The 22,761-nt window shown below is 37.9% G+C and overlaps 3 protein-coding genes and 1 non-coding gene across 8 annotated transcripts in view; 3 read left to right on the top strand and 1 right to left on the bottom strand.

Annotated features, from left to right (window-relative positions):
• The window catches only part of LOC111340349 (dynein axonemal assembly factor 9), a 30,706-nt gene extending 27,805 nt beyond the window's left edge, over positions 1–2,901 (top strand). For 3 of the 5 annotated variants that reach the window (XM_022947179.2, XM_088726661.1, XM_088726683.1), the window contains 7 exons: positions 183–240; positions 400–441; positions 535–573; positions 685–902; positions 1,376–1,441; positions 1,821–1,914; positions 2,201–2,901. In XM_022947179.2, coding sequence (XP_022802914.2) covers positions 183–240; positions 400–441; positions 535–573; positions 685–902; positions 1,376–1,441; positions 1,821–1,914; positions 2,201–2,310 — 627 coding nt within the window. In that variant the 3' untranslated portion in view covers positions 2,311–2,901. Of the gene's footprint in view, positions 1–182; positions 329–368; positions 442–534; positions 574–684; positions 903–1,375; positions 1,442–1,820; positions 1,915–2,200 lie in introns of those variants that run through there. The other 2 variants (XM_088726667.1, XR_015989252.1) reach the window with 2 other exon arrangements.
• A 2,835-nt stretch (positions 2,902–5,736) lies between these two features.
• Positions 5,737–11,239, top strand: LOC111340335 (ATP synthase F(0) complex subunit e, mitochondrial-like). Its single transcript, XM_088726861.1, has 4 exons — positions 5,737–6,002; positions 6,481–6,535; positions 10,060–10,161; positions 11,063–11,239. The coding sequence occupies exons 1-4, from the start codon at positions 5,973–5,975 to the stop codon at positions 11,074–11,076; spliced, it is 201 nt and encodes a 66-aa protein (XP_088582987.1). The 5' UTR covers positions 5,737–5,972; the 3' UTR covers positions 11,077–11,239.
• A 410-nt stretch (positions 11,240–11,649) lies between these two features.
• On the bottom strand, positions 11,650–22,094 carry LOC111340334 (synaptobrevin homolog YKT6). Its single transcript, XM_022947164.2, has 8 exons — positions 21,921–22,094; positions 15,876–15,958; positions 15,445–15,545; positions 15,171–15,229; positions 14,819–14,864; positions 14,094–14,159; positions 12,833–12,934; positions 11,650–11,782 (listed from the first exon to the last, which is right to left on the bottom strand). The coding sequence occupies exons 1-8, from the start codon at positions 22,019–22,021 to the stop codon at positions 11,747–11,749; spliced, it is 594 nt and encodes a 197-aa protein (XP_022802899.1). The 5' UTR covers positions 22,022–22,094; the 3' UTR covers positions 11,650–11,746.
• On the top strand, positions 18,992–21,165 carry LOC111340333 (uncharacterized). Its single transcript, XR_015993547.1, has one exon. It is a non-coding gene; the product is annotated as an uncharacterized LOC111340333 (transcript).
• Positions 22,095–22,761: the final 667 nt, after the last annotated feature.

Raw genomic sequence — 22,761 nt, 5'->3', positions numbered from 1 at the left:
GTTCGCAGTGCATCTAAAAATATGGTGTGTACGTAGAGGACACTGAGGAGTGTTCGCTGTAATTTCCAAACACCGGTAAATCTGTAAAGCCAACCTAATCCGTTTTTTGAACTGAGCTGATGGAAATCAATGTGTTCTTAACATACTTAGCTAAGGGAATTTTTTGGTTTTGTTGTATATAGATTGGTGTGACATTCTATGGACCACTGAGCAGGCAGAGGTTTGTTTCTAACCTTAAAGGTAAGACAATTCAGATAACATATGGATTATCATTGTTAGCAACACAGTTCACATTTGTCTTTTTCAACTTATAATTACCCTAATGAACGAACAAATAATGTAGTTACTAAACAAGGGAATTATTTAACAGTCCTTAAAATTCACTGTTCTCTTTTATAGGGCTTCATGGACCCATATCATCCAAGGAAATACATTTAACAGGTTGGTTCAGTCTCCTGGTTGTGTACTATGTTCTCTTGCTGTCCTGAAGCTTATTGGTCTAATAACACGACTGTTTTATCTTAACCATTATAGGGGCAATTCACAGTCTACAGGGGCATGTCTGTTTCTCAGGTAACGAGATAAAAGCATTCTTTCTCTTTGATCATTGAATCAGTGTAACGATACAAACATTTTTCGATCTTTCAGTTCACCGCACCTTCTCTATTTTTTTGTTTCTGCTAGAAGAAGGTCCTTATAAAAGGGTACACGTTCAGTGGTCCCGTCTCAATGGAGTACTAAAAATGAGCCCTGTTGACAGCTCTGCTATTCCGCGACCCCCTTCAGCAAAAGGTCAACAGAACGGCACTGTCGAAGAAATCCACGACTACTTGATTGTTTTCACTGGATTTAGTCTTCAAGAACAGGTTTTAAAGGACTGGCTCAGAACCTGCTGTAAACCGGTATGTCAGTTATCGCAATAAAACTGTGATGCCTGCAAACTTGTTTGTGAAAATTTAGCTGCCCTCCTCTTTAACACAATATGTGCTAAACTCTTAACCCTCCGTAAAAAGTTTGTACGTGATTTGTTGTTGTTTATCGCTTTGTCAATGAGAATTAAGACAGTTGTCTGTCTATTTTTAAGATTAACATAAACTGTGTGGCAGGTAGTAGGTGGGATCAAATCGTGTCGACGGTTGGGTGGAGAACTCCCTCTCACACTTTTGAATGCAAAGTCTAATGTTATTTTGACAAGAAATGCGTTTTTTAAGACTACGTTAAGCTTTCTTTGTGACTTTTCTTTTCTATCAATCCTCTTCAGTGATAATGTCGGACCAGGCTGACTGGATATGATATCCACTTTGTTTCATTGTCATAGCTACAGTCGGTTATCGCCTTTAGTCTTCATTAACAGAACAAAACGTGTTGATTGTAGGCACCAGTGAAACAAAAGTTAAAAACGCGCCAGGATCTGTCAGAGAAAGAAATAACCAACATTGGAGTAAGTAAAGTACTGAGGTCACAGTCCACTCCATAGACGGTTTGATAATTGCGTAAAATATTCCTAGTTCCTTCTCAAACCAACCCAGAAATAGTCAGCATAACTTAACCACGTAAAAGAGTGTAATGCATCTGTTGTAGCGACTCTCTTCAGATCACACCCTATAGTTTTGGTCAGTTACTGTAACATACATCCATTATATTGAGTCATTCGGTGATAAGTACATAGTTTCTTTTCCCGTCATCTAACTCTTTTCCTGTCTTACCTTCGCTTAGTAAATGTAAGTCGTGATATCTAGATAGCAGCTATTTTTAGATTACAGTATTAGCTTTGTTGATTTGCATTCGATTCTTTTAAATCGCTGTTGTTTTATGCTCAGACGAAGCACAAATTTGATCCACTGCCTCCTGGCTGGTTTTACAATGGCCTACATTACGTCAGTCTTACTGGAGAGAAGGATTCTAATCATCCACGTATCCTTTTGTGTTATAAGTCTGTCCAATATAAACCCAATTGTGTACAGGAATAGCTGCCAGTCAATAACTACCACTGAATATCAATGCTTGGAAGCTTTATTTTCCTCTTGTAAGTGACAGAGTGACCAAATGTTTTGTTTTATTTTTGAAAAGAGAAATGGCTTTCAGGCAAATTGCTAGTTAAAAGGTTTCGTGTGACCAGCTAACAAAACGGTTGTGATAGATTCTGGTTTCTCCACGCCAAGCAAAGAAAACTTGAAGCTATTCCTTAACTTACCCTTAGTATTGGAAACATTTATAGACCGTTACTTGTTAGATATAAATGAAGAAATAACGAGACAAAACTCTCAGACAGATGACCATCCTCCTGTTGATATATTTGCCAAGCCATAGAGCTGCTGTTGATTTGCGAAATGAATTGGTTCTGAACTGAAATGATTTATCGCCGATTTTATTGAACATGGCTGTTATCGGTGGTTTATTGTATCAATGACTGTTTTGAAATATATTTATTCAGTTTAAGTCGTATTTTATGTTACCTTTTGGGTAAACTAAAAGTTCAAAGGACGTTTTTTAAAATAAGGAAAAAGAATTAGAAAGAAGAAAGATCAGTCAAAGGACAAAACTCTCTGAGAGACGTGGACAGATGAACAAATAAATGGGCAACATGAATAGAAACATATGTATTAACAACTACAGTTACGAACTGATCAAACAAACTGTCCCCTTTAGTACGGGTGTTTTTGTTCATGTTTTAAGTACAGAAGTTTGTTCCCCCCCCCCCCCCTAGGATTTAGGTTGTGAGCGAGCAAAATACAGTAAAGAAGTATTTTGATATCTATTTAAAGTATTTTTACATTTCTGTTCGAATAACCCAGCTAACGTTGATGTCTGTTTTGAGCAGGCACAAGTTTTGAAAAGTGTGCACATTGAAATATTTATGTGGTATTCATTAAATTATTATGCTGGCCGTCTGGCAAACAATATTATGTGTCGTGAATGGGTTACGGTGAGGTACTATTCAGTTGACTTGTGATTGGTCAAGGAAAATTACGCCACTATCTCGATTAACCAGATGCAAAACTAAAAGGAATCGTGACTTGGCCACCCGTATTTTCTCGTGCTGAAGGTCGGCTACCTTTGTGTAGTCTCACTTTTCATTGGCTCCATGTGTAACTGTTCTTTCGTGATTGGCTGTTGTGATTAGTTTGATTTTGTTTCCTCGACATCTAGTGAGAAAGCTCAGTTAGGGGCCTTGTAAGACTTATCGAACACAACAGGCCTGATGATTTCAGAATGAGAGAAGGCCTCTTTTTGTATTCAATGCGCGACAACTCATCTGGAAAGGCGGTACTTAAGTTTGTTTATATGCAGGTACCTATCTTCCCTGGCGGTCTTCTGTCTTTTTATCTTTCATTTTTCTCTTTTGTTTTTTCTTTTGATTCTTCTTGCCGTATGTCGGTGGTCTCTCGCAGTTTAAGCCTGTTTGTCGGATAACTCTTCCAGGATTTCGTTAAATAAATTGAAGTGATAACATTGAACTCTTTGATCATTGGATCCCAGTTGACGCCTACTTTGCAGTTTCCACCCGGTGCACTTGATGGTGGCTCTGTGATTCTTCCATCTAATTACGCCAGGAACATTGGTGTCACGTTCAACAATGTACTGAACTTTGAGCGCCATATTACAGATATTTTCAACTCCTGATATTTTAATATTCGTAATATTTATCGTATTAGGAAATTTTTATCTATCGAGCATAAGATTTTAGTTAATGCCTTTATTACTTCAAGACTCGACAATTGTAATTCAGTACTATATGGTCTACCTCGCGGCCTTTTACGTAAATTACAGCTTGTTCAGAACTACGCAGCTCGCTTGATTTTGGGTGGCCTCAAGTTCCACCACACCGTGCCATTACTAAGGGAGCTTCATTGGCTACCTGTTAAACACCGTATTACCTTTAAATTACCTTTAATAACTTTTAAAGCTCTTCATAACTTAGCTCCTTGTTACATTAGTAATCTTCTGCACTTATACAACCCCTGGCAAAGGTTGTTAGATTGTTAAGGTCTTCATCAAAATTTCAGCTTCAAGTTCCTCTTCATATCTGAAAACTTATAGAGAACGAGCATTTTCTCTATGTGCCCCCAAGTTATGGAACTGCCTTCCAAGCTATATTAGGCGTAGTCCCGGTGTCGACACCTTTAAGTCATCTCTAAAAACTTTTTTCTTTAAATGTCATTCTATCTCCTAGGTATTGTAGGTTTTATTATTCTATTGTCTATTTCTTATGTGAAGCGCTTTAGAACTTTTGCATAAGGCGCTATATAAATTATATAATCGCAGAGAAATCAACTGAATGCTACATACTAATCAAGGGACACAGGGCGAAAACCGTAACCTGTGCGCCATGAAGTAAAAAATAAATGTACATTAACTAATCCTAAAAAGCTTTTCCGTTGTGTCTACGGTCCTCCTTCTAACAGGAACTCAAACTGCCACCTTGAAAGTCCGGGCAATATTCAGCGTGCCCGAGAGCACTGCCCTCTGCATCTTTCGCAGTACGTCTGTGCTTCTGCCTCCCACCAGCTCGGGCATCATGACATCAAGCTCCCGTGACCATCCCCCCGAGGGCATCCATTATGAGTTTATATTGCTTCACCTCGAAGCCTGGGAACTGCTGCCTTTTTTAGTTCCCAGAGAAGGGGTCCGTACTTCAGTGTCTTCTCTACATCCTTTTTTGTCCGATTATTAACTCACGGGCAGCTCATTTCCAGCTCATTTATTATTATTATTATGAGAAATCAACTCATAATTTCTATTATTATTATTATTATGAGAAATCAACTCATAATTTCTATTATTATTATTATTATTATTATTATTATTATTATGGGCAGTAAAGGATGCCTCCTTAAATGAGATGCCACCTTAAATGAGATACTGACAAAGCGCAATCGCGTAGCTTGACATTACCAAACCCTAAAATAATTAGTAAATTAAAGAAATTTTCAAATGATAAACCCAAAAAGATGTGAAATGATTGGGTAAAAGTTTGGCCAGTTTATAGGTCCTACGCAGTGAGAACTTTGAAACTCCGTGCAATGTTAAGGGTACTTGAGATAACTTCCTTTTGCACATCCAGCAAGATCTTATCTACCCTGACGCCTACAAGTTCTTTAATACTATCTAGTGTCTCTCTTGATACGCCCCCGAGGACATCGATGATGATGTCGTGCTGTGCAACCTTATAGTGTGGGTACTGCTGACGCATCTCCCATCTAAGCGATGCATACTTCGAGGTTTTCTCTTCTTCCTTCTGCTTCAGTTAAAGGGTATCCCAATTCGAGAAATCTAGCAAGTTTTAATCAACAGCTTCCTTGGAGTGTATCAGCGAAAAACGAATTTTGGTGTGATTTTGCAGCTGATACACTCCGGGGAAGCTGTTGATTACTTCTTACTGGATTTCTCGAATTGGGATACCTTTTGACCTGTTATCCGCTGTATTCTTTGTTTGAATGCAGACCTCTGTGACCTCTATACTGTCTGAGATCACTGGAGTGCTTGCTCTCCAGTATGGCGTTGCTATGCGGTATCTAAGCACGTGATCTCTAGTTGCAAAAGGCCTATTTGGTAAAGGTTGTATCAGTTATTATTATTATTGTTGTCGCAGAGATATCAACTTATTATTATAGTTATTATTATTATTATTATTATTATTAATGGATCGTGGCTATGCGTGAGTAATCTCAAAACCTTGTCTAAAATATCCTTCCTAAAACTATCCTGGTCCAAGTCCTTAAGTTGCAGTCCTTGTCTCCATCCTAGTCTGTGTATTTTTAGTCCACCGTATCAGAATTCCCTCCGTGTCTCTCTTTCCTCCGTGTCCCAATTCCTTCTGACCGTTCTAAAATTGGGTACAGCCTGGGCACGAGTCCAGGATCGTTGTCTGCTCTCCAGTTCCCATCAGGCCTGAGTTCCCATATCATATCTGTTGCTTCACAGGCGCCATCTTGTAATAGAGGAGCCTTTTGGTCGTCACCGAGGTAGAGATGCCGGTCAATGTGAATCCAGCGATTCGAGTAAGTTGTAATCGTCGAATCTGTTACCTAAATGCTCTACTATGTGAGGGACTTCGTGAGTACGTGGTTAAGTCGTTTCAACTTAGTTCACGTCAATAGTTTTGATAAGCTCACTAGCATTGTGCAGATTTTTGTATTGTAGTGATAGGACGAAAGTATTGCCACAATGTGTAGACTTGCTGCTTCGGAGATCGATCTTGAAGGATTTATCAACGTCTTAAATAGTTTAATTTAAGTCTGATGCCTATTTTTGGTGAAAAAAGGAGCGGTTTTTTGTTGAAGGGATCGTACAAAGTCTGCTCCAGGTCTGGTATTACACCTTGTAGTCACGTTCTTTCTTGACTATAGGCGAGTTTTTCACTGATGTTTTTTGTAGCTTTATGAATAAACTATGTGATGTATGATTGTACTGAAACATTGCAAACTTCAATCTGTGCAGTCAACAATTTAAGGGGTATGTCATTCATATATTTAACAGTTTTCAAGATATGCTGCCCTTCTCATTGGTGTGGCTTATGGATACAGGAGAAATGGTAAAGTAGTAGGAACAATACTGCTGAAGTAATTTTGAATTTCATGTGCTCTATGACTGACCTTACTGCTAGTATAGGATTGACTCAATATTATTGGGACATATACAAAACATGGACTAGGGTCCATGGACCACCTCTATGGACCTGGTCCATGGACCACCCCACGGACCGGGTCCATGGACCACCCCTAATCTTTTAAAAGGAGATCGGCGCTGTTAATATGAAAATTTACCAGAGGTCAGGGTATGAAAAACACAGACTTGTATCTATCGCGCTCCCATAAATGGGAAGACCATAAACTCGTTTTGAGGTATAGTTTGTTTCTGGAATAAATAAAGTATGTATGTATCGTAAGTTCAAAAACTGCGTAATTGAAACCGTGTGTGCAAGAATTCCTTGTCATGTTTTCTGCCAGTTTGAATTTATTGTCAACACTCTGATAACAACACAAAAATCAGGGTATAAGATTATGTAATCTATTTTACTGGACCTTTTTCTGTAAAATTCATGATCTACTATATGCAGCACAAACAAAGCATGAAATAATTTATTTTGGGGTTAATTGAATTAACATTCATGTTTGAAAGTCTGATGCCAAATGAGTTTTCGCAAAATGCATCAAATTTAATATGGAAACTAAATGATTCTGTGCTCTCTCATCAAAATTATAAGCTATCCATTAAACTTTTTCATCAATATACCTTGATTACAAATTTGTGTTTGTAGGGTAAACTTCGCTCATAGAATAAATCGGCTTATTTTTATGCACAATAGAGTATAATAAGTATGGTAGGGGTGTCTTCCCGATCGAATAGCAATTTGGAAGGGTTGGAATGAAAATATTGGGGGTAGAAATGCACTCAATCTTCTGTATCTCAAAACGAGTTTATGGTCTTACCATTTATGGGGGCGCAATAAATACGAGTCAGTGTTTTTCGTAGCCTGACCTCCGGTAAATTTTCATATTAACAGGGGTGATCTCCTTTTTAAAAAATTAGGGGTGGTCCATGGACCCGGTCCATGTGGTAGTCCATGAACCGCGGTCCATGTTTTGTATACGTCCATATTATTGTGTGGTTCCAGAAAATATCTATACCTCCCCACGGAAGGGATTTTCTGTATGACCCCCCTTCCCCTCTGGGTTTCCGAAATTGGCCCCAAAATTAACTCCCCCTCCCCTCCGGAATTTCCAAACATTTTGCACACCCCTGGAAATATTGCCATCTCTTATTGAAGGGAACAGATAAGTAGTTTTTTTCACTAGTTTGCCAAATTTTGTGAGTGTCATGTATTTTTTGTTGAATTCTGTAACAGGTAAAGCAAATTCCTTAATATGCGAATTCCTGATGTGCTCGAGTCACGAACAAATTTTAAGTTTCATGTATTTTCAGCTTTTCTGTTGAATTCTACAACAGATCAGTAAATTCCTTATGCACTCAAGTCACGAAGAAATTGTTGACAAAGTTCTTGGCCACAGGCAAATGAAATGCAAGATTGCATGGGAAATATAACTGTACTTTCTCTCACTGCATCAGGAAGAAAGCAAAGAGATCAGGACCTTGTCATGCGATCAGACAGTGCGAGTATCGAATTTCGTTCTACCAAATTTGCATATTTGAGTTAGCGGTAAAATTGCTTGTCTCTGATTCTATTGATAAGAAAATTGTCACGCAAAGTTTGATGTGCTGGAAAAGACTTGTGTAACTTACTTGTGATAGAGAAACAGTCAAGTGCAGAAGAATGTAACCAATTAAAAGTTTTTTTTTCCATGTTTTGTGTTCTCGAAAGTTTTTGTTCCGCTGGCTAGAAAATAAACTACCAAAGCATATAAGATAAAAGAAATACTATTTTCCTCACCCTAAATGTATCCATTTGATACAATTTGAACAACCGTTTAAAATCTGGCACTACCCAAACTTTAGAACCGTTTTGTGAACTGTTTCCTTGAAGCTTGGCCTAAAGACTTAAAAATGCATTGCCGGAGGTGTCAGTCCAATCTTTTCACATTAAATATGGATTATCATTCGTGCCTTTGCGAACTAATCACAAAGTTGTTCATGAACCATGGGGCAAGTATATTTATTTAGCTTTAAACGGAGATTATTCCGAAAGTGTTCTTTTGCTGCTCTGCTATCACTTGAAGATAAACGCCACTGCCGGAATGCATGAACGTGAACCTGCAGTGAAAGTGAATATCCTTTACAAATAAGAACTAGTGTGACTGAAAACTGAAAGATAAAAGATTTGCCATTAACAGCAGGGTTCACTGAACATAAAATTGATGTTTTTAAATGAGTTTCAAGTAGGTCATAAATCACTCATGCTTTGAAGGATAAAAGAGGTTGACTGAACATAAAATTGATGTTTTTATACAAGTTTCAAGCAGGTCATTAATCGCTTGTATTTTATATCTTTGCAAATTAATTGTGATGGTAAATTTTTGTTTTTTTTCTTTGTTACTCTCTTATGCACCACAAGAACCCTCTGGAAATATTTCCCTATGGTCACCCCCCTCCCCCTGGAAAATTAGGCAAATTGATCCCCCTCCCCCCTGGAAAATCCGATCCCTTCCATGGGGGGTATGGATATTTATTAGAACCACACAATGGATAAAATTTAATAACAGATTTGAAGTGCACCTTCAAGTCTTTTGTTGCTGGGTTTTGTATTATAATCATATACGATGAATATATGAAGTTGATATATTTTGAACTGCGGTTATAGATACGTATAATGCACGATCCTCACATCATAGCGCTCTCTACTGCAAGGATCGTGCATCATACGTATTATAATCATCTTACACATGATGGATTCCTCTCAAATTGATCATTTAAATTGTTAGAGCTTAGAGTTCAATGCCAAACAGTTTCTATTGGCTTAATCCTTTGCCTGCTTTTTGCCTAAAAGTTACTAAAGTCTTTAATACAAGCCCATTGTCTTGTAAACCAAAATTGAATCTAATTGTAAGTCCCTACCCCTCTCTCTCCAATTATCTATTTCCCTTCCAGCAACAACTGTCACGAGAGTCTACAGAATTATGGATATTTAAGAGCAATGAGTATACCAATAATGCTGACAAAACAATGACAAGTTTAAAGATCAATCAGGAATTATCAACATTTACAAAGCAGGAACTGAGAATGTACTCTTAGGGAAAAGTCTGAGCTTCCATTTTGGTGATGTCCCATTTCCCTTTTGTCTTAATTAAATGTGGATTTTATTCCAAAATGCTGAGATAAGTTTGATTCATGCTGACAGTTTTAAATCTTGAATAAACACCAGCAATTGCAAAGCACCCTTTGACAAACAATTTCTTAGATTTTTTTGGTGCATTTTTGTATACAAAAAAAAGCCCTCTTAGATCAAAGCTTAATGGAAGCTCTGCTTTCAAGCCTATTTAAAACCCATAAAGGTATAAAAGTAGACTATGAGGGCAGAGTTTTTCGGTGGTGGTTTCTAGTGCTAAGTTAGGATTATCCTTAAAAAAATTACTGCTTGACCTTTTCTGGCCATTTTTATAGAGTACCTCAAACCCATAGCAGCCCGTGAAAGGGAAGAAGAAGCTGCAAGGGCCAAAGAGAGAGCAGAGCTGGAGGCAATCAGGAAAGCTGAAGCTGCTAAAGGTTGGTTAGTTTATTGAAAGGAATTTTTAAAGTCTCAATTGAAGGGAAGGTGTTTCTTTTACAATGATTAAGTGCCCTTTGAATGAACAAACAAAATATTTCAGCCACTAGAGCTAAAATTATAGGTAAGGATTTAAAGAGTTCTCTGTTCCCAGTTTTAGCAAGTGAACTCAGTTTAATATTTAATAAAGCAACCAATGTAAATTATCTCAAGCCTCCCCTTGGGATTTCTTTTCAAAAACTTTTTTTCAAAATTTGAGATCATGGTGCTGCTTATCTGATATTGCAGTAAATGGTTTGAACCCGGGGTTAACATGTGAAGGTGTAGTCTGATCGTCCGGGTGAGTGTAGTCCTGAGAAGGACTGTTGTCGGTGGTAGTGACTGACGTTTCGACAACCTGTGCGGAAGTCATCATCAGAGTCAAGTGAATGATTGTTGTCAGTAGAATGTTCTTATTCCAGTTCGTGTGAAATGATCGGTTGGTTTTGCCGTGATGTTATTGGCTGTAAGACTCAAGTGACGTAAGTCGGTCGTGATTGGTCTGTTTCGATCTGTCGGTAAAGTTAGGTCGTTCTTTTTCGGTCGTTTGTGATGTTTATGTCGTGAATGAGTCGTTTGTATGGAGCAGGTAGTTGTTGACATCTGTATAGGGGAGTCTGTTCAAAGTTAGTAAACCAGTTTATCTGATATTGTTTATGGCACTTGCCTTAGGGGTTTTATGATGGCTGGGTACAGAAGCAGAAGTTATTTGAAAAGGGTGACTTTTTATGAATTTCAAGATCAAAACCAAGCTTTGCTTGAAGTTATGGGGGGGGGGGTAGGGGTACTCTGTGCTGATTTTGTTTATAGTTTAAAATGATTACATTTGTGATCACAAATTGTGGTTCCTTTCTGTTTCAGTTCCACTGTTTTAGATGAGCCATCTATATGATTGTGGAAGGATGTGGAGTATCCATTCATGGCATTTTGTTAAACTTTGGTGTCAATTTAATCCCTTTCTGTCCAGTGGTGATAATTTGTAAGGCCATAACACTCTGTATCGGATAGTACAATGTCAATAAATGTTTTTGAAGTGGTTGTTTCTTTTTGTTTCATGTTGCAATGATAAGTAGAGCTCTGCTGTTGAACAAACTTAACTGCAGTTTTTTCCTTGAAATGTCTGTAAGCAAGACAATTGTCTGTGTACAAAAGGAAGTACAGTCAACTAATTTGTATATGGTCATGCTCACACTTTTGTTGTACATGTACAATGCACTATTTCTTGGGAACATTGAGATTTCTTAAATAAGTAGTGGTATTGCATATGGCATAAGTCTGACTTGTTAACATTTCTTTCAAGTCTGTATTGCTTTAATTTTATGGTAGTGTCCCTACTGTTGGATTCATTGAAGCAGGGGAGGGGGGAGTGAGGCAATCACCTGGTCAATGTATCACTGAGTTTTTGATGAACAAAACTCTAGTGAAGCTTTTCAATCAGTAACTACACATTTAACCCTTAAAAGTTTTTTTGTTCAGTCCCAGAACTGAAGGAATACTATGTATGTACAAAAATAATAATCCTTTTTGACAATTCCTTGTTATTATTCATTGTATACTGCAACATGAATTTGTCTTCTTTGCCTGTGGAACAGAGATAAAAAAATTCCATGATTAGATAGAAGTGGTATGTTGGTGGGACTGTTAAAGATGTAATACAAAGGGATAATTTGGGTGTTGTGAGAAAAAAATTGGAGCAATAAGCTAAATGTCTGCCTGTCTTATCTGTTAAACCATCAAATCAGGGATTTCATATTTCACTATTATTTCAATTTCCAGTTTTTTATTATCTAGTTTTCAAAATACATCGTACGGCCTCATCTGAACATTGTATCCACAGCATCAGGCATGTGCGAGCGCAAAACAACACAAACTAAACTAGTGTAATAGAAAAATCCGAGCCCCAGATGGGACTTGAACCCACGACCCTCCGTGATCTAGTCGGATGCTATAACCACTGAGCTAAACTAAAACTAAACTGTTATTATTATGGCCATAAAAAAAAGCTGAAGCACTTAAAAGGTCGACGTTAAAAAAGCAAAGCCTAAAAAATATAAAATTCAAAGTTTAGACTGATTGGTGCTGCTATTTGTTGCTCCGCTTTCTGTATGTTTTTCTGCCTTGTTTTACGGTGCATTACCATGGCAAATGCATTGTATGGTGAAACAGTGCAATTGTGGAATAATTATGATAATATATCTTTAGACTGAATAGTGCAGAAGTTCAAACATTGGTGGAAAGTTGGCGAGGTAGGTGATAAGATGGTGCCATAATCAGATTTAACACTGATCTGTGATTTTCATTTCTGACTTTTTCATTTGTTTTTGAACAATGACTTAATAGATAGAAACTAAGAACCCTAATTTTTTTTGTTCCAACACCTATTACCAACATCATCAAACTATTACCTGTGGTCTCTCCAAGATACTGCTACAAAGCTGAGTTGTTTGGAATTAATTATTAGTCTTAAATGATGTTGAAGGATATTTTTTAGTCCATTTAAGTGGGACTACAGTATACACGTACAGTGTAATATCCAAATAATGTTATTTACATGACAATGATGTAACTTAAAAAGCTGCTCTTGGTTAAAACTGTTTGGCATGGAAGTGGAAGTTTTGTGAAATTACTCACCGTTTTGTAGAAGGCTTTTGATTGCAAGGTTAGTCCTTCAGATTTTTCTACAAGATCATCAAGTTTCTCTCCTCTCTCAAGAACAGTTTCAATTGTGTTGTGCTGCAAATAAATGGATGGGAAATATTTGGGGGATAGTGATCCTATTTCATGGGTAGATTTAAGCAACATTTGCCAACACTTCTAGAAGAGGCCACGATAGTCCAACATATTCTAGTTGATTTAACAGTATTACATAATTATAAAATAATTCTCAAATGTTTTTCACACAGTGGATTAGGCTTGAACTCTGCAATAATGTTTGATTGTGTAGTCTAATCATTCCTGCAGATGAGTAACCATTTACCATAAACAACTTATTCTTGACAAATGAGTAAAGGGTGTAAGTTTCTAAAGAAACTGTGGTGCTGCGTTGGTAAGGGAGTACAACAAGGTCATTTGGGTTTCATCAACTAAGTTAGTAATTTAAATTGGCAACCGCAAGAAGTTTTCAAGGCTGATGTTTCAGGAGTTACCTCTCCATCCAAGGGAATGACAAAAGGCTAACCCTAGAAAAATCAGCTTTGACACTATTTATGGTGGCCAATTTTTCAATATCAACCCAGCTCATAAAACCAAAGTTATCTTGCTGTTCTTGACAAAGACAGAATGGATGACTCATCTTAACCAACAGATAGGATCTGACCAATCAAACACAACTTAAATTACTGTACTTCAATAAATCCTTAAGCCAATAACCAATCAGTTTTGATGAAAAAAAAACCTGAAACAGTTAACTGACAAATTCTTGGATGACTTCAACTACCTCACGGTTACTGATAGTCCTTGTCAGGAGTACTCAAAACAGGATGCACTATGCTTTTAGACAGTGAAGAACAAATTTGTGACAACAGAGGGTTGAGTGCAGCTTAGAAGAAGCTATGATCTAGTCATAGGCTGGCAGACAGATGAGGATCAGTTGAAAGCTGCACCAGTTGTCTGTTGATAGTAAAAATCTTGCAACTACTGTGTTCAAATTTTTGTCCAACTCACCACATTTTTAAACCACTATTCTTCTCCATTTATACATGTTACTCCCTCATTTTCAGTTGAGGAAATTTTCTATCAAGATATTGTACCACTATGCTTCACAGATAAACCCTTATGATCTTTTTTCTAATGGTACTAAAATGGCCCCTATGGTACAGCAGCCCTCTCACCATACATACCGGGTACTTCCAGCAGTGTGAAAAAAGAAAACTCATATATGTAGGGCACTTACTAAAACTATTTTAGTTTCATCCAGTTCTGCCTGCACTTTAGTCATTGCATCAGCTTCTCTTGGATTCTGTAGCAATAAAGAACACAACGATGTCTATCAGCACTCCATCGCATTTCAAGTACTAAGCAACCCTGAAAACAATGTTTTCCATGTTATTCTCCCAACTGATTTCCATACATTTCCTAGCAAATGAGACAAAAGAATTTTGGTGTTACGTCAAGACAACACCCACTAGTTGATTACCATGTCTGTTCTCGTAACCTGTTTGTAGATAAAATATTAGAATCACAATGAAAGATTACATGTTAGTCACTACTGGGAGTTAATACACAAATCAAGTGAATCAACATATCTACTGATTTCTGTTATAATGTTTTCATGATGGGTGAAAAAAGAAGTTTATATACTTTCCATGACAGATTCAGGTGACTAGTTTATGTAATCAAGGCTTTTTATCCTAGTTTGTTTGTAATCAACAATTCAAAAACATTCTAATGAGGATGGGTAGACAAAGAAACACAAAACTTCTTTAAGACTATAAATCATTGAGTTTTTTCTTTTTTAAATCCCCAAAACCATACTTTGAAAACCTTTTTTGGTGGAAAAGGATTCCTTTCTTAACCTAGCAAATGATTTTCAACATAGAAAATAACATGTAATTGACAATGAAAAACTTACACCTTACAAAGATTCACAAAATGAACTATAGATCAAGACCCCAGTACCTGATAATCTTGTAGATATTTCTCACATTCTGGCCACACTATTGTACTTGAAGTTGACAAGAGGTAAAAACATCAGAAATATCATAATAATACAACTATGGCTAGGGTCTCATTATTTTCAGCCCCTTTGTAGGAAAAACTTAATATTTGTTAACTTATGGCATAACTTCAGATTCACAAGAAATTGTTATGGAAAAATTTTTCCCCACAATGTCACTGATCAAGACTTGTACCATTAGCATTTGATTTATCTCTACAGCAAAAAAATACTGCACTGAATGTTTACATCAATGCAACATACACTTACTAAAAATGCCTGAACATTAAACCTAATCATTTACCAAGTGCTTACTTTGGTTCAGCTGTTTTCCAAACTGATGGGGAAATTTTCTGTGAAAAGTCCTCTAAAACCTTTTAAATTTTGCATTAAAAAACAAATATGGAATTAAATATTAAAACAGATGACATGTAATCAAACATCCCAGATTACAAATCAGTTGTAAAATGAAGACAAAGAGCTAATCTGAGGTCAGAGATAAACATTGAGCCTAGCCCTGCACTGGCTGGACACATGAACATAACTCCAAACAAGTCATGTCTTTCACTACTGACAATGGAACACTTACTTTATTTAACAAAGTAAAAACAACTCTTTGTGGATATTCATTGTCAGAAATTATAACTCCTCCAAGAGAATCTGATCTGACAAAGACATGGCAAATGTATTCTGCAAAAAAATGCATTTAAAATAAACCCTTGCAAAATAACTTGTATCAAGGATATGCTGAGTTATTCGCACAGATAAACATGGTGTGAGTAAAGACTCAAGACAATAACTGAACTGATGTGATCTACAGCATCTCTCCCCTCCCCTCCTTAATACCTTTGATTCTGCCACCTTTAAAAATTTATTACTGTAGATAGACCTTAGAGGTTCACATGATCAGAAGATTTACTGCTCTTTGCTTAAAATAATCATCTTCACTCAAATTTGATGTCAATCAAACCCCCAGTACTAATGATCTCACAAGGCTGAGATTTGCCTTTCATTACAAACCATTTTCTGTCACAGAGGCTCTCTCATTAGTTCTTGTTCTCTCCACAAGTATTTGGCTGGTAAACTGCATAAACTCTTTCACGCTAAAAAAATTAAGTTTATATTACATCACTACAGATATTTCATCTTAATTTTCCAGTGCAACCTGTATTGATCTGACACTCAAAAGGACTCTCACTGCATGGCTTGGTAACTATGTCTAAATCTTGTGTATAATGCTTTAAATCTATAACATTTAACAATTGTTCCACGAGCGCGCTTTGGATATGAGATGATAGATAGCCAACGAGGCGCGTAGTGCCGAGTTGGCTATAATCATCTCATATCCAACAAGCGCGAGTGGAATAATTGTTTTATTAAAAACGTTAAATTAAATTAAATTTTATTCAATTTTTAGCTCCCTTTTAATTTTAATCTGACACGTACGCTTGCCATATTTGTAGATTATGGTATATTGGCTGATATACCATAATGGGTAAGCCAATAAAAAGTCTTGAATTGCATTATCCAATGATCTAGTTTTTAATAATTAACAATTATTCCATGAGCGCACCTTGGATACGAGATGATAGATAGCCAATGAGGCACGTAGCGCCGAGTTGGCTATAATCATCTCATATCCAACAAGCGCGAGTGGAATAATTGTTTTATCAAAAACGCCCCCAAGAAATTATTATTTTGTGAGAAGAAACCGGATTTTTTAGCTCCCTTTTGATTTTAAGCTGACGTGTACGTGTACCATATTTGTAGATTGTGGTATATTGGCTCATATATCATAATGGCTAAGCCAATAAAAAGTCTTGAATTGCATTATCCAATGATCCAGTTTTTAATAATATATGATATACTAGTCTATGTAAAGATGAAACAATTTTTAGTGTAATAGAAAAATCCGAGCCCCAGATGGGATTTGAACCCACTTGATCTAGTCGGATGCTCTAACCACTGAGCTACTGGAGACTATGGTGAGCATGGGTCAATTTGTGGGCCTCGACTGGAACCCCATTGCGCGGCTACACAGCCAAGTATTGGTGAGGGCCTGTGAAACTCACTAACAGCATCACGCTGTCACATTAAAGCATATGAAGATGCAGCCAACCAACCTCCAAAGTGAGCATGTAAAGATGAAACAATTTTTAGTGTAATAGAAAAATCCGAGCTCCACTACACTAAAAATTGTTTCATCTTTACATGCTCACTTTGGAGGTTGGTTGGCCACATCTTCATATGCTTTAATGTGACAGCGTGATGCTGTTAGTGAGTTTCACAGGCCCTTACCAATACTTGGCTGCGTAGCCGTGCGATGCGGTTCCAGTTGAGGCCCACAAATTGACCCTTGCTCACCATAGAGTCTCCAGTAGCTCAGTGGTTAGAGCATCCGACTAGATCACGGAGGGTCGTGGGTTCAAGTCCCATCTGGGGCTCGGATTTTTCTATTATACTAGTCTATCTTGTGTATATTTTGGCAGAGGAGGTGTAAATAAATTTGAACTACTGTGACTCATAAGGACATAAAGACAGCAGAGTGACAATAACTCTCAAAAAAGAAATGACAACTTTGAGTTTAAATTTAGAAGACATGTTTTGACATTCTCATGTCATCTTCAGTTGCAAATGAGCATTTAACAGTTGTACATTTGAATTTATATTAAGGTACGTTACAAGTTACGCGTCAGGGCTTACGTTACATTTGAATATTAAAAACGCGAAAAATGTGAATAGTGCGCGCTTGACTAGATCAAAAAAATAATAATAATAATAAAATAAAAGACCAAGGAACAACATAATTAAAAGGAAAGAGACAATTCTAGATGCTTCAATCACTGATTAAGAATGGGTTTTCCCCTCTTAATATGCAATGCCTCTTTGATCTTAATTTGGTATTTTGAAGCGGCAGAATCTAAGATCGTGAAACTTTCAGTATCACAAGAGTCAAGACAGGCCCCTGATGATTGCAGGTGCTTGTAAATATGCGAAGTTTTGTCCGACAAGAGGTGCTCATGAACTGGTGTACAAATGTGGCAAGTGGTCTCACCGATATAACTGACATTACAGCCAGCACATGAAAATTTATATGACACGCGAACGTAGACCCAGTGGTACTGAATTTTTCACACTGAACACGTTTCTGAGTTTAAATGTACTGAAGACTAACTTAACATCTAAATCAGCTCTACAATAACGTTTGAGTAGTTGTCTTAACTTAGTCTGAGCAAAGTTTGAAAACCGACCAACATAGGGAAGTTTATAATAGTGGGAAGAAGGTTTAATGGAGTTAGAAGAGGCATTCTGCCCAGTAGGAGAAGGATTATTTTTCTTTGCTAGATATCTGTAAATGATCTTGTCTATGACCCAAGATGGAAAACAATTTTTCCGTAGCAAGAAAATAAGTTTCTTGACATCCAGATGAAACCCAACCCAGGAATTATTGATCTTATATGCTCTGTCAATCAATGTTCTGACTAAATCTAATTTGTAAATCAAAGGGGCGAAGCTAAAATAATTAGTAAGAAGACCAGTAAACGTTGTCTTTCGATATACACTAGTGACGATGGATGTATGACTGTTATCTAACAATATGTCTAGAAACAATAATTTCTTATCAATTTCCTTTCCATTGTGAAACGGCCTGTCTTGACTCTTGTGATACTGAATGTTTCACGATCTTAGATTCTGCCGCTTCAAAATACCAAATTAAGATCAAAGAGACATTGCATATTAAGTGGGAAAAACCCATTCTTAATCAGCAATTGAAGCACCTAGAATTGTCTCTTTCCTTTTAATTATGTCGTTCCTTGGTCTTTTATTTTGTTATTATTATTACAATTTTTTTTTTGATCTAGTCAAGCGCACGCTATTCACATTTTTCGCGTTTTTAATATTCAAATGTAACATAAGCCCTGACACGTAAATTGTAACGTACCTTAATATAAACTAAAATGTACAACCGTTAAATGCTCATTTGCAACTGAAGATCACATGAGAATGTCGAAACATGTCATGTAAATTTAAACTCAAGGTTGACGTTTCTTTTTTTGAGAGTTATTGTGACTCATAAATTTTAATTTAAGGGTAAATGGAAATTTAGTATTGATTCAAGAATCAATCCAGGTTTTTCTCTCTCTCCCCAGAGGTGAGAAGAGGCTACATGTAAGGGTAAGACAGGGATAACAGTCCGTGTCCTATCAAAAATATAACTTCATTTGCAGTGATGACCAGGAACCTGCTGAAGTCATGCTATCATCCATCCCTACTAGAAGCCTAATCATCGTGTATACTCATCCCTCTAGATAAGAACCCTGGAATTCGACCAATAGGAGTGGGTGAAGTGCTGCAGCACGTTATTGGCAAAACCACAGCACTCTTCTTAAAGGAGGAGATCAAGTCCACTGCAGGCCCTCCACAGGTTTGCGCAGGCCACAGCGTGGGAGCCGAGGCTGCAATACACACCATGAGTCAAGTCTTTGATGAGGAAGAAACAGGTGGAATTTTGCTTATTGACGCAACTAATGCGTTTAATCTGATGAACAGAGCAGTAGCCTTGTATAACATCCAAATAACTTGTCCATTAATGTCTAAGTACCTAATCTACACCTATTGAAGCCACTCAAGGTTATTTGTCTGCAGTGGTGAAGAGATTTTGTCAAAAGAAGGTACTAGTCAGGGGATCCAATAGCTATGCCCTGGTATTCAGTTAACACATCTACCATGATACAAAGTTTGAGATGGCATGTACCAGAAGTTAAACAAGTTTGGCTGGCTGACGACTCAGCAGGGGAAGGGAGAGTAGAAGATTTGAATCACTGGTACAAGTACCTGTGCGAGGATGGAAAGAAATATGGCTACTTGGTCAATGGATCAAAGAGTTGGCTGATCGTGAAGTCACAAGAGTTAGTGGATGAAGCAAAATGGGTCTTCGGTGATGAAGTTAATATCACAACGGAAGGGAAAAGGCACCTAGGGGCTGTTATAGGATCTAAGGTGTACAGAGATCATTACTGCACAGAGAAAGTTCAAGGTTGGAAAGGGGAAATCTTAACACTAGCAGAAATAGCTAAAAGCCAACCACATGCAGCCTATATTGTATTCACCAAGGGATACAAATCTAAATTCACTTACTGTATGCAAACTATTGAGTCTTTCGAAGAATACGTAGACCCTGTTCAGCAGTTCATTGATGAGATGTATCTCCCCATCCCATTCGGTCAAGCAGAACCACTCCCAGATGAATTGAGCAAACTCATGACACTAACACCAGCACAAGGCCGCCTGGGAATACCTGATTTGATAACAGAAGCCCCACAACAGTACTCAGCATCAAAACTTTTCACCAGACAACATGTTGAGTCTATTAAATCTCAAAGTGAAATCATCAATACAAATGAGCAGTTGGTAGAGGAACTAATGAGAGACCTGCAGTCCGTCAAGGCAGAGAACACAAGGTCCAAAATCAAGAGTATCAATGCATCCCTCGACCCTGAGCTGTTGTGTCTCACACAGCAAGCCGGAGATAAAGGTGCAAGTTCTTGGCTCAATGCTATACCCCTCAAAGATCAGGGTTTGGCAGTGAATAACCAAGAATTTACCTGCGATTGCGGTACAATTTACCACTGCAGGACATACCGTCTACCTGTGCTTGTGGTGAGCCATTTAATGTAAGCCATTCCTTGTCATGTAAAAAGGGATTTGTGGCTCAACACAATGATGGAGTGAGAAATATAATAACCTCCCTACTCAGCAAAGTGTGCAAGAACGTCCAAGTAGAGTCTCACCTCTAGCCATTGGACAATGAAGTGGTGAGTTTAAGATCAGCCACAAGAAGTTCCAATGCGAGATTGGATGTGAAGGCTGATGGCTTCTGGTCGCGTGGAGTGGCAGCATTTTTTATGTTAGAGTGACGCATGTCAACTCCAAGACTAACCAGGGGAAATCAACTGCAGCAGTTTTCAAGGAACAGGAGAGTGAGAAGAAGAGAAAGTACCAACAAAGGGTGCTAGAAGTTGAGATGGGCTCCTTTACCCCACTTATTTTTGGAACCAACGGCGGGATGGGCAAAGAATGTAAAATGTTTATGAAACATTTAGCTGAGAAATTGGCAGAGAAGGATGTTGAAGGTTATCCATTTGTTATTAGCTGGCTCAGGACCAGGATTTCTTTTGAAATGTTCAAGTCTGTAAATACCAGCATCAGAGGATTGTGACAGCCCTTTTTTAGAAGTGAAGTTGTAGATGATTTTAAAGTAAATTGTACAGCTGCTAACCTTTTTTATGAAATAATTTCTTACTTGTAAACCGCTTCCTGAATCGAATTTCGTAATTAGCCCCTTAGCCTTATTGTTTTAGTAAATAGTTTACTAGCCTTATTGTACATTTTACATTTATATAAGCACAAGATTACTTCTAGTTTTATTTTTAGTTTACATTATGCAGTGACCTTTTTTCCTGAATTGTAAATAGCCCGATTAGTTTTATTGTTAATTTAACACTAGTAAAATTAGTTTTTAGTTTTCAACCTAAGAGTGCCTGTTACAGTACCAAACATACAATGAATAAAGATGATTTATGGTTTTTTACCTCATTCTGCTTAGAAATGTTCGATTTGTTTCACTGCAATTATTGGTAAAGAGAGAATTCAAAGCACATCTTCATGCTATAAACTACAAATGGACACCATGGAACTCCACATTTGCCAGACTTGTTAATTGAGGAGATATCAGTCCACATATTTTCAAAATAGTTTTTTTATCACTGATCCATACAATATTTCATGTAAATCTCTACAAGCATGTTTTCACAGTTTCTACCTTACCTAAGCATGACCGAAGCAAATTAGTTCATTGTACCGAGTCGAGCTCGTCTGATGTAGCAATAATTTGGTAGATTACGAAAAAAAACTAACAACGAAATAATAATGCTTAAACAGAAAGATGCAAGGAGAAAAGTCTAGGTTTTATTATTTTCGCTTCTGATGCACACATTTCAAGTTGTAGAGGTTATTCGTCAACAGCCCTCACAGGGTCCATCAAAAACATGAACATAAACCTACCTTGACCGCTGAAAATACCCAAAGGATTGAAGATCATATGCTGAAACTAATGTCTTTGACTTAATATCTTTACGAACAACACTTAATGCGTATAATTTCATCCTCGAATTCTCCTTCCCTGGCAGACAGACTCAAATTTTCTCGTTCACGAAAGAAACTGTGTAACCTAGCCTCTTGAGGGAAGTTTGGAAGTGACGTCACCGCTCTAGACACCAAACTATAGTGGCAAGTATAGTGGCAAGTAATTCATGGCAGTCTCCATATATGACTCCCTGTTACCCAGTCTCCATATAGACTCCCTGTTACCCATTCTCCCTGTGTACCCTGTGTACCCTGTGTACCCTGTGTACCCGTGTGTACCCTGTGTACCCTGTGTACCCGTGTGTACCCTGTGTACCCTGTGTACCCGTGTGTACCCTGTGTACCCTGTGTACCCTGTGTACCCGTGTGTACCCTGTGTACCCTGTGTACCCGTGTGTACCCTGTGTACCCTGTGTACCCGTGTGTACCCTGTGTACCCGTGTGTACCCTGTGTACCCGTGTGTACCCTGTGTACCCTGTGTACCCGTGTGTACCTTGTGTACCGTGTACCCTGTGTACCCGTGTGTACCCTGTGTACCCGTGTGTACCCTGTGTACCCGTGTGTACCCTGTGTACCCTGTGTACCCGTGTGTACCCTGTGTACCCTGTGTACCCGTGTGTACCCTGTGTACCCTATGTACCCTGTGTACCCGTGTGTACCCTGTGTACCCGTGTGTACCCTGTGTACCCGTGTGTACCCTGTGTACCCGTGTGTACCCTGTGTACCCTGTGTACCCGTGTGTACCCTGTGTACCCGTGT

The sequence above is a fragment of the Stylophora pistillata genome, chromosome 1 (genome assembly GCF_964205215.1).
Source record: "Stylophora pistillata chromosome 1, jaStyPist1.2, whole genome shotgun sequence".
NCBI lineage: Eukaryota > Metazoa > Cnidaria > Anthozoa > Scleractinia > Pocilloporidae > Stylophora > Stylophora pistillata.
The sequence above is the reverse complement of the archived record's forward strand: the minus strand, read 5'-3'. Positions and strand labels throughout refer to the sequence as shown.

Coding starts and splice junctions, on each gene's coding strand:
- LOC111340334 (XM_022947164.2), bottom strand. CDS start 22,021: ATGAAATTATACGCATTAAGTGTTGTTCGTAAAGATATTAAGTCAAAG. Junction 15,546..15,875: donor AGCCTCTGTGACAGAAAATG/GTTTGTAATGAA, acceptor ATTTTTTTGCAG/AATACATTTGCCATGTCTTT. Junction 11,783..12,832: donor CAAAAGCCTTCTACAAAACG/GTGAGTAATTTC, acceptor TCTGTTCCACAG/GCAAAGAAGACAAATTCATG.
- LOC111340335 (XM_088726861.1), top strand. CDS start 5,973: ATGCCGGTCAATGTGAATCCAGCGATTCGA. Junction 6,003..6,480: donor ATGTGAATCCAGCGATTCGA/GTAAGTTGTAAT, acceptor TATATTTAACAG/TTTTCAAGATATGCTGCCCT. Junction 6,536..10,059: donor TTATGGATACAGGAGAAATG/GTAAAGTAGTAG, acceptor CCATTTTTATAG/AGTACCTCAAACCCATAGCA.